This window comes from Pleurotus ostreatus (assembly GCF_014466165.1).
Source record: "Pleurotus ostreatus strain PC9 chromosome Unknown scaffold_9, whole genome shotgun sequence".
NCBI lineage: Eukaryota > Fungi > Basidiomycota > Agaricomycetes > Agaricales > Pleurotaceae > Pleurotus > Pleurotus ostreatus.
In genome coordinates, this window is record NW_023503164.1 from 717,571 (window position 1) to 734,510 (window position 16,940).

Below are 16,940 nucleotides of genomic sequence, written 5' to 3' on the forward strand. Positions count from 1 at the left end.
AGTGTATGTGTACTTTTACGGAAACGCAAGAAAAGAAAACGAATCGCGCTACAAATTGTCTCTCTCAATCAATGATCATAGGGAGGAGTTTGAGCCCGATCGTCATCCTTCTTCATATCAATATCCTGAGGGGGCGGAGGAGTACGAGCACGGTCGTCTCTCCGCCTGTCTGGAGAGGGGCTACGACGTCTCTCAGGAATGGGAGAGCGGCTGCGCCTTCTCCTGTCACGGTCTCTATCACCCCTGTCCCTGTCAACATCTCTATCCTTGTCACGATCGTCTCGTCGGCGAGGTGGAGGACTGCGAGAACGGTCGCGGTCGCGGTCACGAGAAGAGCGGTGTGGAGGTGAGGATCGCCTATCGTAGCGCCAGACCGAGGAAGGAGGATTCTTGGCCCACTGCGAAGAGCTGAGAAACGGTGTTATTCGTAACACAGAGAATACTCACCTGGATACTCAACCGGGATCCTTCAAAGTACCTACCATGCCTGTGGAGGGTACTATTAGTTCAAGGATGAACTAATGAGTAAGAGTACGTACATATCATAGTAGGCATCCTCAGCATCACGCTGGCTGCGGAATTCGACGAAAGCGTAACTGTATTCGATGGATGTTGAGTGCTCGGTGTTTTCTCTCGAGGTGAAAATCGAAGATGGGGATCGCCGCAAGTGCTAAAATTGACGCGGACGCGCAACGGAGGAACGAAAGCGACGACACGAAATCCGACGGTCTTTCACGGCATGTACGACGCGCGGGCAGTAGTCCTCTCGCGGAAAGAAGGTTCGCATCTTTTTCGGGCATCGACTCGATAGGCGACAAGAAAGGGGACGACGTCGGTTGGAAATGAAACTTACGGGTTCGAAGTCGCATGCGGGTTTCGAGGAGCAGGAACGTCGCAACGCACCAAGGGGCCAAACCTGTTAAAGTCAGTAATGGTGACGACGAGGAAGGGGGCTGCCTTTACCTTTCAAACTCAAATGCCAAGTCCCTAGCCCGGGTAGCAGGATGGAAACCACTGACGAAGAGAATGCGCGGCATTGTCGATGGTGATGGTTGGGAATGAACTCGAACTTTTCAATGTGTCGCTATTTGTTTGTGCGGAGCGCCAATTTTTGAGGCTTTTGACAAACAAAAACAAATTTGCCCGTACGTTGCGACGCGAGACCCAACCAACCGTGGCCCGACACTTCTCCTCAAGAACTGCCAGGTGCGTCGCGCGACACGATCCTAAACGAATGCTTCAACTTTGCCATAGATGCCAGCGCTTAGCGTATGCTAAGTCTCTCGGGTCTTTCAACGCTTTCGAGACATATACGAACGCTATCCACGTGGACGCGCATCCACAATTTCGGACTGCCTTCGCGCCCGACAAAAGGAATCAAGCTCGCGCATATCTTCAAAAAGGAGTCTCCTAGTCCAGTATGGAAGCTGGTCACTCAATTGTATCAGCCTCAAAGACTGGCGCTGTCTTCGGCGCTGTTTGAGAACGGACTTCGCATCGATCAGTTCAATGCATGGCAAGCTATCTTACACCAGTCCGACATTGGATGCGCGATGAAACTTCTCTCCAAAATGCGTCCTGGAGCTGGCGTGGAGCGCCCTGACGGAGGGGGGAAGTCTCCTCCATCGTGGGTGACGCTGTACCTTGTCTCCGCCAAAGTACGCACACCGCGACACGCTGAAGGACCAATGATGGACCTGGTACTTTCCAGCATAGAGTCCATGCCTGCCGTCACCAAAGGCCCATTGCTTGTTATGGCAATGGTTCAGCTTGCCCGGTTCAATTTGCTGTTACCGATGCGAACCATTGTCCATGAATTCCTTCGCACCCCTCTACACAACGCCACACTTGAATTCAATCTATTTCTCCAAGCCATCTCTACCGTCTCCGTACCCACACTCGAATCCGCAAACCAGATTGTAGCCATCCTGCAGGCCATGGAGTCGCGACAACTTACTCTTCGATCTGAAACGTACAAGCATCTACTCAGAGACAGGCTTCTAAACGTACAACTAACGAAGTACTTGCGGCAGCGCATGACCCTCGAGGGCTTTGTACCGACAGCGGAGCACCTCGAGGCCTACTTGCAGGTATTCGCTAGGAGAGGATCAATCCACGATGCCCAACAGTACTTCGAAGCCATACGAACGGAGGCATTGAACAAGGGTTCTGCCGTACCCTTGGTCTCTCAGCCAACGGATGGTGGACCCACTGGCGTCCCACATCCAGCTAATGTGTCTCTTCTTCGTGCCCACGGAGACCGCTCGTCGGCCTTCATGTATCTCTCGAGGTTGCTGGATGCGAATCAAAGCCCGGAGATCAAGGCCATCGAGAGCACAGACCGCAAGGTTCCGCCATCAGTGACCCGGGTTTCACGTACCAAAAGATACCCGCGAACCTCAGTCAAGAGGTCCATAGACGCATACGATTGGACGACAGCACTGGCGGTAGCGGCGAATGACCTTAGCACCGACTGGAGGGCCCTCATCAGAGTTTTCGAGCGCGTACGGAAGTCTAATGATCCATCTTTCCGCCCTACGACTGTCACATACACAATCTTGCTTCGAGGACTGTATAGGCGAAACAAGTTCGACGAAGCGGAGAAGTACTGGTGGATTCTCCTTCGCTCTGGACATATCATTGACTCTTATGCACTGGGGATTGGCTTGCAGATCATCACAAGGGCGGGAAGGCCGCACGAAGCGTTGTCGATGCTTGAAGCGTTTGCGTTTAACCATTCGAGTCATCTACCAGCGCCTCGCAAGCGGTACAAACCCATCAGTATTGGTATCATCGAGATGAACCTTTTCATGGTAGCGCTCAACAGGGAGAGACGTCCTGACATCGTGTTCAAACTCTGGGATCACATGCGTAATCTATACGATGTACGACCCAATCATATCACGCTATCTATTCTCTTGCAAGCAGTGCGTATAGCGTACAAGCTAGACGATTCGCTCTCTGGCGCCGTGGCTCAACTCGCTGCAAAGAACCCCTTCAGAAAAAGAAGACAGCCCCCATCTTCTCGAAGCGACGTCCTCGCAATGTTCAGAAGTATTGCTGGCGACCCTGAAGCTGGACTGCGCAAGTACAGGTCCGGTATATGGGATGATCAGCCGCCCTTCGAGAAAGCGAGGAAAATATTCCTTCAGGTCATGTTTGGCGAGGCCCCAGAGACTTTGCGGACGATAATCTCACCTGCCAATGCCGTCAGGCTGACGCAAGAGCACCATCCCCTCTCCGAACTGGCATCTCCATTCGGTTTCTCAAGAAAGCCAGCCGTATCCCCTACGTTCTTCAACGACTTGCTAACGCCAGATGGACGGAGTCACTATCCTCAAATAGTGCCCACCAACCTGAATTGCTTCGACTACATCGCCCTGCTAGGGGTCTGCGATCGGGCGTCGGAGATCCCCTTGGTGCTTGCGTGGATGCGTCGCCTTAACATCCGGCCGTCCCGTGCGACGCTGAGCCTCGCATTGGCGTTTTGGGTGGAGGTTAGCACGCAGGCGCCATTGATTGAACAGCTGTCAGGCGGTCCTGCGTCAAGCCAGTATACTAGGCTGGTGAACTGGATGGAAGGGTGGGTGGGAAAGGGTATGATGCCGACGGATGTAGATATGAGAAAGTGGACAACGGTGGCCGCTCAGATGCGAGATACCCCTCGATGAATATACGCATCTCTCGTTTGCTTTGAACGTGCGCTCCAAGTTGTCGTCAGACGGCCTCAAACAGCCTTGGTGGTATAATTGGACCCTCGGGAAGTTACACGGAGCCCTAACACCATGTTAGGGCATCGTTGGACACCCTCCAAACTTCGGAGCATCATGGTGTTGCTGCCACCTAGCCAAATACGATATATCCCTCAGTGGATGAAAAGCCCACAGCTTTATCAGCTAAGAAATACAACTTTGTGTTTATTTCATATATAGGCGTTCTACCAGTCTTCAGGCGTGAAGAGCAATATTTAGCGTCTGAAGACTGTTGTCAGTCAACATTCACGGCCCTTGTTTGGGAACGCTTACAGCAAGGCGAGGGTAACATCACCATGTACCTTGGCACGAAGTTCAACGTCGACGTCGAGGTTAAGATCGAGACGGAGTTTCAGAGGTTTGTCTCCCATGTCGTCTTCATCCGCTCCTCTGCGTTCAGCTTCTCGTGGCCCATCATGGCCTCTGGCGACCGCGTCCTGTGCCCCCCTCGCGACCTGTCTGTCATTCTCCTCTTCTTGAAGTGCCGAAAGGTCTCTATCCTTTCCCCGGCGCCGACGACGACGGGAAGGGACCGGAGACTCAGCTTCAGAGTTGTATGGAGATAGCCTTCTAGGAGTAGGGCTTCTGCCATTGGCAGGACGAGATCGCTCACGAACAGGAGAGTGTTGCTCGTGATCTGAAGGTGCAACGGATGCCGGTCGTGATTGGGAACGAGCGGGCGGTTGTGACATTATCGTTCGTTACTGTATTTGTAGTTTGTGATGTGGTATGGGAAGGTTAGATACGGGGTAGGATCATTGAGCTGTTACAGTATCGCCCCTCGTAGAGGCCTCGTTATATACGCGGCAGCGCAGGGGCGTTGGGGCTAGGGTTGTCCACTCAGTTCCAATGGCGGCGTCAGCCCATTGCAGAGGGTTGTCAACGATGACGAATTCGTGGTGATTGTGGGTATCAGTATGCGTTGCTCCGCAATCTCTGTTCTCTGATATTTCTCACCGTGGTGGAAACACCACATGCAGATTCGAAGCCACAACAAAGTTAGAGCCTTGGATAACATGGCTGTGTTTCTAATACACGTATGGCCAGGAAACACAAGACCTTTCCCATTTACACATTTACCGTTCTAACTTATGTAGGGACGCCCAGGGCTGTGCGACGAAGGTTATAGTTCGAAGGTCTGCCGTAGGTAGGTTGATATCACTATCTCCTGACAAGTGAACTAGGTCGCACCTTTCCTTTGCCCGTAGCCTTCCGCTCTCGTAATATCTCCTCCGCCGGCGTTTTCCAATCTCCCTCGACAAGTATTCCGAGTCGGTACTTCAGAGCATCCATGCTCATGTCAGGAACGATATATCTAAATCAACGCCGCCTTCGTCGCTGTGCAATTCATGAGGGCTTGAAGACAAACCTTGGAATCGGGTGATCGACTGCCTCTTTTACTGCAGCCCATAGGCCCTCTCCATCATCTCGCCTAACGTGATATACATACGGTGGATCCTGGAATTTGAGTCCGTCGTGTTGGGTATCCCATCTGTTCCGATCCTGTGGATCATCCCTGTTCCAGTTGAAGATTGGGTTGATGAACGGTACGCCCATGCATAACGCATCATATGGACTAGGACTCAATCTCGGACTTCCAATGCCAATGAGTACTCTGCTCTTCGACAGTTGCTCATAAAAGTTTTGCTGATTGAGCTGCCCTAGATTATTAATTCCATCTGGGATTGTTGATGGGCCCTTGGTGTCGTTGCGCATGCCAGCGACCAGGTCAAGAGGGAAAGGAGGGACGAGAGACACGCCCTTCCACATGTAGTTCTTGTCCGTGAAGTACGATAACTGTTTTGCAAGAATATATGCTTGCATTGGACGCTCGTCGCCCGGGATGAACGGCTTCTTGACACAGGTCCGTTCGATACTGTAGCCAAGGTAGAAATTTTCCTTGGAATTCCCTGGCGCGAGGATCGGGTAGTTCTCTGGTGACAGCGTCCAGCGATTTCCAAGTGGATGCTCCGCCCCAGTCCAGAAGTGGAACGAGAACATCTTCCAGACTGGAACACCCAGCGGATGGCCAGGGGTCTTGATACATTTCGGGTCATCGAAGCATCTCTTCGAGTCGGCCCCTTCAAGGATCACGGCCTTCACAAGATCTGGGAATCGGCGATACGTCCTGGCGAGTTCATCGTTCTTGGGTGCGTAAATGGTCGTGTAACCCATCTCTTGAAGCGCTATCAACTGGTTATTGAGCAACGCATAAGTCGCCTAGCTAGTTTCTTCCGATGCCTTGTCGACTTACTACGCTTATTGCCCTGTTGTAGAGGTCAGATTCAAAGATCGCATCTAGGATGTGCAGCCTCGTTACCAGATATCTTCGCCTGACACATGTCCAGCGATCGAGTGCGAGAAGTGTTCCGAAGATAACAAAATGATACTTGTTTGATTCTCCTTGCAAGTCCTCTCGACCATACAACTCATCAACGCGTTCATGGCTTTGTTATTCTCGTTTTGCCAGTTGTCTGTGACGTCGGGGAGCCCGACGGGCCATAGCTGCTTGAAGAAGTTAAGCCATCCCTTATCGCCGGATGGCTTTTGTCCTCTCAAGCGAAGAAAGTCGACAGTGAACAAGGCAATGCTTGAGCACAGAAGACATGCCGAAACGATGAGGACGTAAGCGGGGCGTATTTGCCATCGTTGTGCTCTCCTTCTGTAGATGGTAGGATTAGATGGTCTCGACGAAAGACTCAGGAGAAAGCTCCACCTTCGCTGTCCGGGACTCAACTCGCCGCCTGCAGTGAGTTCATACTCGCCATGGTCAGCGTCTGTGGGGGTAGCAGTAGGCCACCACTTCATAGCGTTGTATCGTGGGCGAGGCTGAGAGCTGAGGATTGGGCGTGGGTGTACGGCACTCTCTTGGGCATGATGCCAATACGAATGTAGCACACGTTCGTATTGATGCTTGATAAACGCCGTTCAACTCCCAGAGCCCACCCAAGAATTCGGGATATCATGTCACTAAAACCAAAGATAGTGAGTTACAATGTGCGCCCGTCAGATGAAATCTACCTATACGATATTTGTATGACCCTTCCCATTCATCCACGCATTCGAGGCATTGAATACAAAAACAAGTACCGGTCGTCTGAGTCACAGTTGCCCCCAAGGGCTCGAAGCTTCCAACAGACTGTGGGAGCATATCAACAATTCATTGAACATTGTCTCGGCTGCACACAGGTTTTGCTCGTCTGCGGTACCTGGACATGATCAATTCAAGCCGATTCCCGAATCAGAATCAGATCGGAAGAAGTTACTTCACCACGTTCTGAGAAAATGGCGAGCGGCGCAACAGGACGCTGGTTAATAGGTCAACCCCCTGATCCGTTTTCAGACATTTTTGAGCGGCCGAAGGCCGCTCGGCCTGAGGCTTTTCAGACATTTTTCACCCAAAAAAGCGAAATTCCTTGATCCTTTTTTCGGACATTCTTGGGATTTGGTCCCTAGGCGGGATCCATTTTCGGACATTTTCAGCGGAGGTGCCGACGTTGGATGCTCCCATTAGTCAACTTTAGTAAACTAAGTTAGTTACCGTAGCTACTCTTTTTATTTCCAGAAAAGCTTTACCGATCGCATCAATTATTGACGCCTTCACCGGAGTCAACATGCACTCAAGGCTACTACTCGCGTTCGACTTCGAGAAAACACCGATGAGGATCTTGAACATCTTCTAACGCCCCCGCAGTCGTTCAGCCTCCAATTAACTTGCGAATTTCATGCCATTCTGAAGGAGGACCAGCTTCGTGGTGTTACAACGGGACTCGGACGTGCGAAGCGTACTCTACAAGGCAGCGCTGATGGTGCACCAACAGTCGGTAACACCGTAGATGTCTATTCTCAGATTACTCGACTTATCATAATCTCGACTCAAGCGCTGGTTTACGAGCCTAGTACTAGCTGCAGACCCAATCACCGTAAGGTATGCGACAGTATCTTAAACATCGTTGAACAATCACTAATCACATCTTCACAAAGAGCGCGGAAATTCGCTCGAAATTGTATTCTACGGGTGGGTTAACTGGAACCCTACTATCCCAAATCAAGATGGCTGATATTTCAACCACTCGTCACCTTGGTCCCGGCGACGTTGGGTTCATATCTCTTGAACACGGTCTTACGGTTGGTGAAGGTAGGGCATGTCATGTATCTCAACAATGGACTCTGCATCTGACTACGATACAGTTGTGGTGCTATATGTCAAAGGTGGCGGAAAAAAATGGCCAACATGCATCGAAATCGGAAGCCAAGTTCAACGTTGCCGCAATGTCATGGATAGGCTTCAACGTGTACGACCATGTCTATGGACGCCGATTTAGCAACATCACGGATACAACATCACACTCCCTAAAAACATGGAGAGGGAATCGACGGGGAAAGACCGGGAAGTATATAAACAGCAAGATGCATCGAAAGCGAAGCTAGCGAAGGTAATGGTACAACCAAGGAAGAAAAACAATGCCAGTGCTGCATGGTTATTGGACGAACCCGAAGCGTAGAATGATAGCTACATGTGTAGGGGAGACTGGGGAGTCTGTATACGCTGTACAAAGTTCTTGTGAGGTATCCACTAGCCCTGGAGAGCTCGCAGGAGGCCTAATATCAAATTTCGGACATTTTGGGAGGCTCAGGAGGCCTGAACCGAAAATTCGTACAAATCGTGAGGCCCGCAGGGCCTCCTCCGAAAAATAGACATTTTTTCGAAAATTGAGGAGGGCCGGGTTCAAATCAGACACTTTCGGGCCAAATCCATTCAGACATTTTTGGCCTCGCTGGATCAAGCCTTCACGGTCATAAACCAGGGTCCTGGCGCAACTCAAGTAATCTCCCTCATTCGAAAAGAGGGTGTTCCTTGGCTCTCAGTAATGTCACTGCCAGGCGGAGCATGGTTTGTTTACACTCGAGTTGCTTTGACTTCTGGGTTGGATGGTATGGATCAGAATAGTAATACGCTTTGACGTGCACGCAACACCTTTGAAAGCTGGACAATAGTTAATTGATGCTTGATACAATGCCATTCTGGTAACTTTGGTCGCGGAATGAGATTAAGTTGTATCAACTTGACAACAAGTAAGTAAATGCGCATTGCGACGTGGGGTGAACATATATCTGCCACGCCGAAGCCAAGAAAACGAAGTATACGTGAAAGTAAAAATACATGAGAGCATGCTAGCGTTATTAGGAGTCATCTATGGCAAACCAGAAGTGGGGGAGAGTAATTGAACAAGGGAGGCATCATGCATCATGAGGAAGCCTTCGATTAGTATAATATCACAGTGGAGGGAAAGTCATCGCCAGGGATAACAACACAGTCCTCACGCCCTAATCCGCCAACCATCACCACGTCTTCGCTCTTTTCCGACACCCCCGAAGCTTTCTCGAACAACTAGCCACATCCCGGTAGAGCATACCACATCCTTGAGTTCCTCCGCCGTCAGCACAAGCCCGCTATTGCTGAAGTCCGACACGGAACGTTCACCGCCTGCGCTAGTTGCGGGTCGTGGGGGAAGGTCGGGTTGAGGCGGGTGCCCGGCGACGCCAGGCGAAGGGCGCTTCTGCACAATCATTTGTCCGACGTTGACATCCGAGAGAGGGAATGGCACCTTCAACATCGCAACAACCTTCGGATGATGAGGTGTGGGGCTGAGTGTACCCAACTTCAATCTCAACGTCGGTGAAGATCCACCCTTGACGGCTGCGACGACGGCAGGATTCTGCAGGTCCAGAGAACCCCTCGAGTATGCTGACGACCGCGGTGACCGTGACGCGGTCTGAGTCAATGGCAGAAGCAACGAGTCGCCAGCTACTTGCGGCGTCACACGCTTCACCTTCAGTGTACATGTCCACGGAGTCTCCGAATCCTCCGGATCGCTTTCTTCACCGTCGTCCTCTTCGTCATCATCATCTAAACGGGAGTCCTTCCTTCGAGGGCGTGATTGGGAACGAGGCTTCCGGCCTGTATCAGATCGCTGCTCGTCCGACCCACCAGCTGAGGTGCTGACGCTCTTATGGGATATCAAGCTTAAGCGTTTGCTTGCCTTGTCCTTCGGTGATATTTCGTCGTCGCCTTCAGGAGTGTCCTTGCTGGCTGGCAGACTATTTCTACTGGCATGTCGGCTGGTACTCCGGTTGGCCCTCTCGCGTGGAGGCGGTGGATTCCCTATGACAAGGCTCGACCTGCGATCTTCTCTCTCCCTGCCTTTCCTCTTGGCGCTCTTCGAACTCTTCCCCCTCTTCCACTCAAACCTCACCTCAAACATATTCCAATTATTGCCATACTCGCTTTCCTCTCGAAGTCCACTTCTCCTCCTATCCTCCTCTCTCCCAACGCCGAGCCGCTGACCCACCCCTGTGCCAATTTTACCAAGATTACCGAGAAGCCCATTCTCCGACCCTTTAAACCACTTTCGCACAATCCAGACGTACATCGTAGCGCGATTCGATTGAACATTGCTTCAGGGTTTTCCAGGAACAAAGCAGATTGCGGGGTTGTCGAGAAAGTGATATCACAGCAAGCGGAGAAGTAGACAGCCCTGAGGTCAGTATTCGATCATTGCGTCAGCGTTGGAAGCAAATGTACCTGGCGGCTTTGGATCCAATGGGAACGATGGAAAGCGCGGGTTGTATACCAAGGACAGGTGGGCGTAGGGCTATAGAACGGTTTAAGGAGGAGGCACGTATACAACGCGATAAATCTACCTTGGACAGGTGCGGGAGCGAGTTGGCTCTGAGACTGGGTCGGCGTAGGAGGATTCTATTAACGAACGGGAATGAGGAAAGCAACGGAGAAATCAGGATCAAGAAGACTACTAACGTGGACGTTGATGCTTCCACTAGAGTCAGTTGGGGCACCAAATATTCCGCTATCCCTCTTGGCAGTCTCACCGACCGTAACGGCAGTGCTCCGGCTTCCAACAGTTCGGCTACCATTCGTCGCAGTTTGGGTCGAATCTTCCGAATGAGGCGCATGATCTCGTGGAGGTAATGGGGGTGGTACTGGCGAGGGTGTTTTACGACCGCCAGTCGGATTGGCACCGCGCCCAATGAACGCACTACCCTTTCCTATAATCCCCGGTAGATTGAAACTCGGAGCTTGCCTCTTCGAGCGGGGCGTTGGTGTTTCACCGCTGCCTTCACTCAGACCAAGTTTGTGATTATCTTGTGGCGTGGTCATCGATGGAACGGGGGCACTTGGTGCACGATGGTGATGGGGACTATCGGCGTTGAGATGCTGAGAAGGGTTGATATACATATTAGGAGTGGAGGGCATTGTAGGTGTCGTAGCATCGGGGGACATGACGGGAGACATTAACGAGGGCGAAATAAGAGATGGCGATCCTTCCGAGTTTTGAGGCTTCGGTGTTGGCGAAGACATGCTAGGGGACGCGGCGGAGTAGAGGCTAGGCGAGGCACTTGGGTCGGGGGAAGATGCAGCGCTCCCACCTTTACGCTTGAACAGCTTACCGAATATATTCTTCTTTGTAGCACTGGTAGGCATGTCAACTGAGGGGGGACCCTCAGGGAGACCGCCTATAGTTTGGGATGGATATGGGTGCGGAATGTGTGGATGGTATTCACGGTATTCAGTGCCAATTGGGTAGCCTCCCTTGCTTGGCTGATGATGTGATGTCGAATCTATGCCAGCAGAAGAGACAGAGAGTCTCGAAGACGTTGGAGTATGGCCGTGTAAATCCTCCGATACTGTTGGAGTCACGGGTCGACTTGGCCTATCTTGCTGGGGGTGCAGAAGACCACTGCCGTTATGGGGAGCACGCCGAGCGTCGTTTGGCAGGTTATTCGTCGGCCAAACTTCGACCGGCTCCAGCATCGCCAACCCAATCATCTCTAGCCCGCGTTTCTGGAACTTCGCGATCTTGGCATCAGTCCCAGCGTCTACAATAGTATTCGTCATGACATTATGGGCTTGAAGATTGTACAAGGGGATGATCGTGCGCCGCCCTGGCTGCGAAGCATTGGTGCTCGTACTGGCGACAGACGAAAAACTGGACACCGAAGAATAACCAGAGTAGACGGACGTCGAGACATCTGAGCGGTTTGTGCTCGTGCGTGTCAGCTCATTTGCCGAGTCGTCTGTTCCCTGCCTCCGCGATTGGTTTGCATCGAATGACTGGCGCGCCGGAGTAGCAGTCACTGGAGTATTGACTGTTCCCGTGGGTGTAAGTCCTGACGGTCCACGGGAATTGGGGGGTACAAGTTGCACTTGCAAATTCAACGGGTGATTCGTCTTAGAAGGAGGAGGCCGAACAAAGATGAACGTCTGCGAACTCGTCAGACAGTGATGGCAACCAAAGCGAACCGACAAACTTCATTCGCTCCTTTCTTGTCTTTTTCCTTCTGATCCTTCACCAACCCAAATTCATTGACTGACGGCTGTCCTGGCGAACTATTGGCGCGATTGGTATTCTCATCGTCATCGTCATCGTTGTCGGGGCGGAAGTTGGACGAAGGGGCGACATTAGCTTTCTCCGGAGAAGCGTGTAGCTGAAGAGCAGAAGGTAGGAATGATGTAAACGAAGCAAACATTGCTCGGGATGATCAGATAACAGCCAGCTCGGCGTCGATGGCGTCTGGGCGCTGAACGCAGAGGGCCTTGTGCGTGATACCGAATTCTCAATCCGAGTGATTTTATCAACGAGCACAATCAAGCCTGTGGGTTACCGTTGGCTGCGGTTCCCAGTCGGATAATCTACAATTACTGCGATCGTGTCACGACAGGACAACCAACGTATGGACTACATACCTTTAGCGTTCCAATGGTGTGGACGGGGCTTGCCAGCCCTGACTGCGCAGTCGTGGCCTAATCAAAAGGAAAACAACGCCTTTTCCTTGAGAAGATGGTGGAGGGAATGTCCTGAGAGGAGCCACGAAATCTGTGGGATGATGAGGAGAAGGAGCAAGCCTTTAAAGTCAGTAGTAATACGTTTTGACACATTTTTGATGACCGACATTTCCCTATCAGGAAGGTGTTTGGTATAAAACGCGACTACTTTCACTCAAAATTCTATAGAATCAGTGAGGAATAACGGAGGCGCCGGCGGAACTGCCTGTACTACACATCCATGGGAAGGATGAACCATTCCCGATGGTCGATAGGCTACGGATAGTCGACCAGGTAAATACCGAGCACCCTGCGGGACACCCGCTAGTAGTGCCTGCGACTCTGGATCAGAAAGGTATATTGTCCGAGTAGTACGGAGGGTGCAAAATGGCGGAGGTCTGACAATAGCTCTACAGCGTCGTTTTAAGTAGTTCGCCATTAAATCAAAGGATAAGAATCACGTAGAGGAAGGAAATGTATCAAAAGGAGTTGGTCAGCCTGATGACCATCAGAGTTCGAACTTACTATTCATTGCTCCCAAAAGAGGAAGTCGAAGCCAACGTATGTTCATAGGAAGTTTGCGCATCACGTAAGTAGCGAAAGATCACGACATACCCAAGACGGTTGTGCGGAAGGCCAACGCGTGCGCGGTCAGCGACAACGACGAGCACTAGTCAAATTCAAAGTCAGTTCTAAGGTACGAAGTCAGTATGTGCATTCCTCCCTGAAGGACTGGGCATGCGTACCGAATACAACGGTCCGTATGTCTAGGACGCTGGATGTCATGAAACACGTCGACAGGGAACGTGGCTGAACCTCAGACAACAAAGAGATGAAAGACCCAGGGATATTCAGCACTATCTCACCATCGAGCAGTCTAGAGTGCTCACAGCAGACGGATGGGTCGGATGGAATAATCTCCCAATGTTCCCTCCTGATAGCTACTGCGCTTTTCGTGTCAGAGGTGCTGACCGGATGTACCGTCGTATGGGTGGAGTACTTGAAGGGCGAAAGGATACCCGCAGCAAACACCAGTCTGTAACGCTTGACTCCACCTGATGGTTTAAATCAGTCCGTTATCTCCTTCCAATTCACAAACACGATCGAGGACGAGCGATCTCCGACGGGCATGAAGCGGTCCACGATGCACATACCCATTAGCGCTGCAAGCAGTTGGCGAACAAGCGCTTGGTAGAATACTTGAACCGTTGTGTGCAAGGATAAGGCGATCTAGTCTAGATGTGCAGGAGTAAGATACAAAAGAAGACGTAATGAGAAACCTGCACCTCTTGTAATTAGCCTGGGAGAGGAACAAGCGGATCTGACAGCGTGCGTGAAATAATCTCCTCGTCGGCGCGAAAGGTGAGGGGAGCACTTACTTCCTTTCGGCGTTTTCAAGATGAAATCACTATCACCGGCCAGCCCTGTCAGTCCTGAGCACGAGGCAGCTAAGGACGGCATGGTCTGGCATGATCTAGTTGCTCTCCCGCAAAAGGTTCTCCGGAGCGATAAGTACTTCCATACGAGACGGCTTAACGTAAGAAGTGTACCGCCCGCGACGCAAACGAGTACATTGGGATGCGATCGATCAGGCGCCAGCTCGGGGAGCAAGGAGATTGGATACTCGAAGACGGCCCAAACGAGACGACTCGTCAATTATGGATCCGACCCCCGCAATGCGATCGGGTCATTCGCATTGAATGCGTCGGGGGCCAGCTTGTTGGCTTCGTGGATAATTGATCACGGGGAATGGGAAACGGGAAAGACGATGTCAAAGTTTTGTCATGATGCGATACTTCAGGAGACTCCGTCTGATTGATCACATTTCATAACGCATACTTGTACGCGTGCAGAAGCAGGCTGACGTAGCCATGACGGACCAGGTACGGACATTGGCCATCTCGAGCTTTCACCAGCGTGGATCCCGTACGGCGGCGTGGAGAGCGTATCTCATTTGCCGCGACGCATGTATACATACAAAACTGTGATGATGCGGAGGTGAACAGGTCCCTGGGTCTCGATCAGAATCACTAGGTCATTTTTGTGGACTCTGATGGAAAGTCTGTGAATGTCGTATTTCAGGATATGAGAAAAGAACACCTCCGTTCCCCATGAGTAGGCCTCCGATGATCGAATAACTAGTGACATGGTGTAAACGGACCAAACGCGGATGGTGCGGCCGATATCGCAAAATGTGTCGCTACGGATCCCAGCGAACAAAGAAGATCGAACTCGTGTCCCCCCAAAAAAGTCCGTAGTCAAACCGCGCTGTGAGTCTGAGCAGCGGTGAATCAGTAAAGGGCTGGCGGCATCTTCAATTGCTGGAACGCGTGTGAAGTCAGACGCAACTGACGAACACTTTGGGAAGAATGGAAGAGACATACATGATCCTATTCACCGATGGAAACTCTCTGCTTCTTCTTCTTACGTTTCTTTCCCTCATCTGCAGGTTGTTCCTCGGTGACTTCAATTTCCCTCTTGATGGTTGGGATTCGTGCTACAGCATGCTCAGTTTGAGCGGCAGACCCGGTGTTTGGGGACGAAGGTAGCTCAGATTGTGGTCGTTGGCCTTCCATTGGCGCGTCGACCCCAATGGGTTTCATGAATCCAGGCGGAGCCGTTGTGCCTTCCTGCTTACCGCGAGTGGGGTATGCTATATTCCTGGCACGGAGGTCGGTGCCGGTTCCACTCGTATCGAAGATGCGTTGCTTTGTAGTCTTGCCCGTTGTGGCTGAAGCTTTGGGACTCTTTGGAGCTTTACCATGAGCAGCGGAAGATCCTGAGATCGACTTCAGCCGCGTGAGTTTCGCCTGGGAGTTTGTCTGACTCGGCTGGCTGGTTTCCCCAGCTCGTGGTTTGTCCTTGCGCGAAAGCAAGTCAGAGCTATAACCAACGGCGATAAACTAAGCTCCATGGACCACTGGACACGCACCTGGTCGCTTTGTACTTCTAGGCCTAGTTTAAACCGCCGTCGACCCTTTGGAAGCACTACATCAGCCTCTGTTCCGAGTTCCGTTTTTGTGTTTTCTGCATTTGGGGGGCTCTGTGACCGAAATACGAACGGAAGGTACGACGCTTCGTATGTGATCTGCGGTCTACTCCCAATGTCAAGGGATTTTATTACGCCGATGAATCTCGGTGAGAAGAACAGCATGAACGGCGTCTAGGTGCTCACCCTGATTCTGACTGCCCCACGCCCCAGGTTTCTCGAACATCCTGTCCAACTTCCCATTCCCCATCGTCCTTAACTTCAGCTTTGTCTAGTTCGACTTGTGATTTGCTGGTTCTCTGGGAATTCTGCATAAACCGCAGGCTCAGCGTCCCTTTGCTAAGTCCTTTGTGGGTGGCCATTGTTTGTGAAATGCGAAAGAAAGAATTCGAGAAGGTGGTGGCAGTGAAGAAGACGCGATCGCGTGTGGGTGACACCGTCGTATTGCCAAATCTAGCATCTTTCGCAGGAGAAAGTCAACAGACGCCCATATATTGGTGCCCAGGCAGTCAGGCCAGGCATGGAAGTATCGCGGATTGTCGCATGCTGACCGGGGAACTCAAAAAAGTTCCTGGCTCGCCCACAATACACATGAAGTCGAAAAAGTCAACATGCGTTCACCCGTTAACATGGGGTAAATAAATAGCGAAAAAGTAACCACGGATGGGACTCGAACCCACAACCTTTGCCTTGAACCCTCGCTAGTAGGAAGGCAACGCACTAGCCATTGTGCTACAGTGGCTTGTTGAGAATGGGTCTCCGCTCCTGGGTAGATACAGAAAGGTACACCCTACCAGACCGTACCTTGTGTCCGACCAGGCACCCAAAACTCGAGGCATATGTGATCGGATAACCTCACGCGGGCAATTTACGTACCGGAAGAGGCTGAAGGACCTGATCTGACATGCTTTCGACTCACTCTCTCCCCGAGTCGCCCAGACATTTGGCCGTTGCAGTGCAGCGGAGGCCCATGAACTGATCGACCTTATCATAGAGTCGGAGCTCCCTCATATCAGATCAATGACATACCCGATGAGGGTTAGATATGAACGACGAAGGTCTCCTCAAGGTCTCCTACTGGGTATATGTAGGAGCAAAGCCGTAAGTTGCTTGAGCATCGTGCCCCAATCGATGAATAATCCTTACCATGTTTGACCAGTGGTACCTGCTGTCGTGGGCAGGTAGGTTAGATGGTAGGGGCAGCCTAGAAGGCTCGAAGGCATAACCGAGATGTTACATACGCCCGCAAGCCAAAATGTCCTTTCTTCTATCGGATCGCATGACCTTTTGGAGGTTAACTTATTTAACATTCATCCGACAAATAGTGCTATAACTTCCGACACGCCACCCTTCG

General features: G+C 51.5%; 6 protein-coding genes and 1 non-coding gene across 7 annotated transcripts; 1 reads left to right on the forward strand and 6 right to left on the reverse strand.

Moving 5' to 3' along the window:
• Positions 1 to 68: 68 nt before the first annotated feature.
• Positions 69 to 1,037, reverse strand: PC9H_011427 (uncharacterized protein; the record flags this gene model as incomplete). The annotated part of the gene is made up of 5 exons (XM_036780912.1): positions 69 to 398; positions 448 to 487; positions 540 to 596; positions 854 to 916; positions 964 to 1,037. The coding sequence occupies 5 exons, from the start codon at positions 1,035 to 1,037 to the stop codon at positions 69 to 71; spliced, it is 564 nt and encodes a 187-aa protein (XP_036626767.1).
• Positions 1,038 to 1,271: 234 nt separating this feature from the next.
• Positions 1,272 to 3,671, forward strand: PC9H_011428 (uncharacterized protein; the record flags this gene model as incomplete). The annotated part of the gene is made up of 1 exon (XM_036780913.1): positions 1,272 to 3,671. One exon carries the CDS (start codon positions 1,272 to 1,274, stop codon positions 3,669 to 3,671), a length of 2,400 nt encoding a protein of 799 aa, XP_036626768.1.
• A 350-nt stretch (positions 3,672 to 4,021) lies between these two features.
• Positions 4,022 to 4,444, reverse strand: PC9H_011429 (uncharacterized protein; the record flags this gene model as incomplete). The annotated part of the gene is made up of 1 exon (XM_036780914.1): positions 4,022 to 4,444. One exon carries the CDS (start codon positions 4,442 to 4,444, stop codon positions 4,022 to 4,024), a length of 423 nt encoding a protein of 140 aa, XP_036626769.1.
• A 469-nt stretch (positions 4,445 to 4,913) lies between these two features.
• Positions 4,914 to 6,560, reverse strand: PC9H_011430 (uncharacterized protein; the record flags this gene model as incomplete). Its single annotated transcript, XM_036780915.1, has 4 exons — positions 4,914 to 5,067; positions 5,122 to 5,945; positions 6,007 to 6,019; positions 6,073 to 6,560. The coding sequence occupies 4 exons, from the start codon at positions 6,558 to 6,560 to the stop codon at positions 4,914 to 4,916; spliced, it is 1,479 nt and encodes a 492-aa protein (XP_036626770.1).
• A 2,513-nt stretch (positions 6,561 to 9,073) lies between these two features.
• On the reverse strand, positions 9,074 to 12,302 carry PC9H_011431 (uncharacterized protein; the record flags this gene model as incomplete). The annotated part of the gene is made up of 6 exons (XM_036780916.1): positions 9,074 to 10,107; positions 10,185 to 10,291; positions 10,339 to 10,408; positions 10,458 to 10,512; positions 10,573 to 12,036; positions 12,084 to 12,302. 6 exons carry the CDS (start codon positions 12,300 to 12,302, stop codon positions 9,074 to 9,076), a joined length of 2,949 nt encoding a protein of 982 aa, XP_036626771.1.
• A 2,685-nt stretch (positions 12,303 to 14,987) lies between these two features.
• Positions 14,988 to 15,948, reverse strand: PC9H_011432 (uncharacterized protein; the record flags this gene model as incomplete). The annotated part of the gene is made up of 3 exons (XM_036780917.1): positions 14,988 to 15,458; positions 15,530 to 15,692; positions 15,773 to 15,948. The coding sequence occupies 3 exons, from the start codon at positions 15,946 to 15,948 to the stop codon at positions 14,988 to 14,990; spliced, it is 810 nt and encodes a 269-aa protein (XP_036626772.1).
• Positions 15,949 to 16,241: 293 nt separating this feature from the next.
• PC9H_011433 lies at positions 16,242 to 16,328 on the reverse strand. Its single transcript has one exon. It is a non-coding gene; the product is annotated as a tRNA-Arg (tRNA).
• Positions 16,329 to 16,940: the final 612 nt, after the last annotated feature.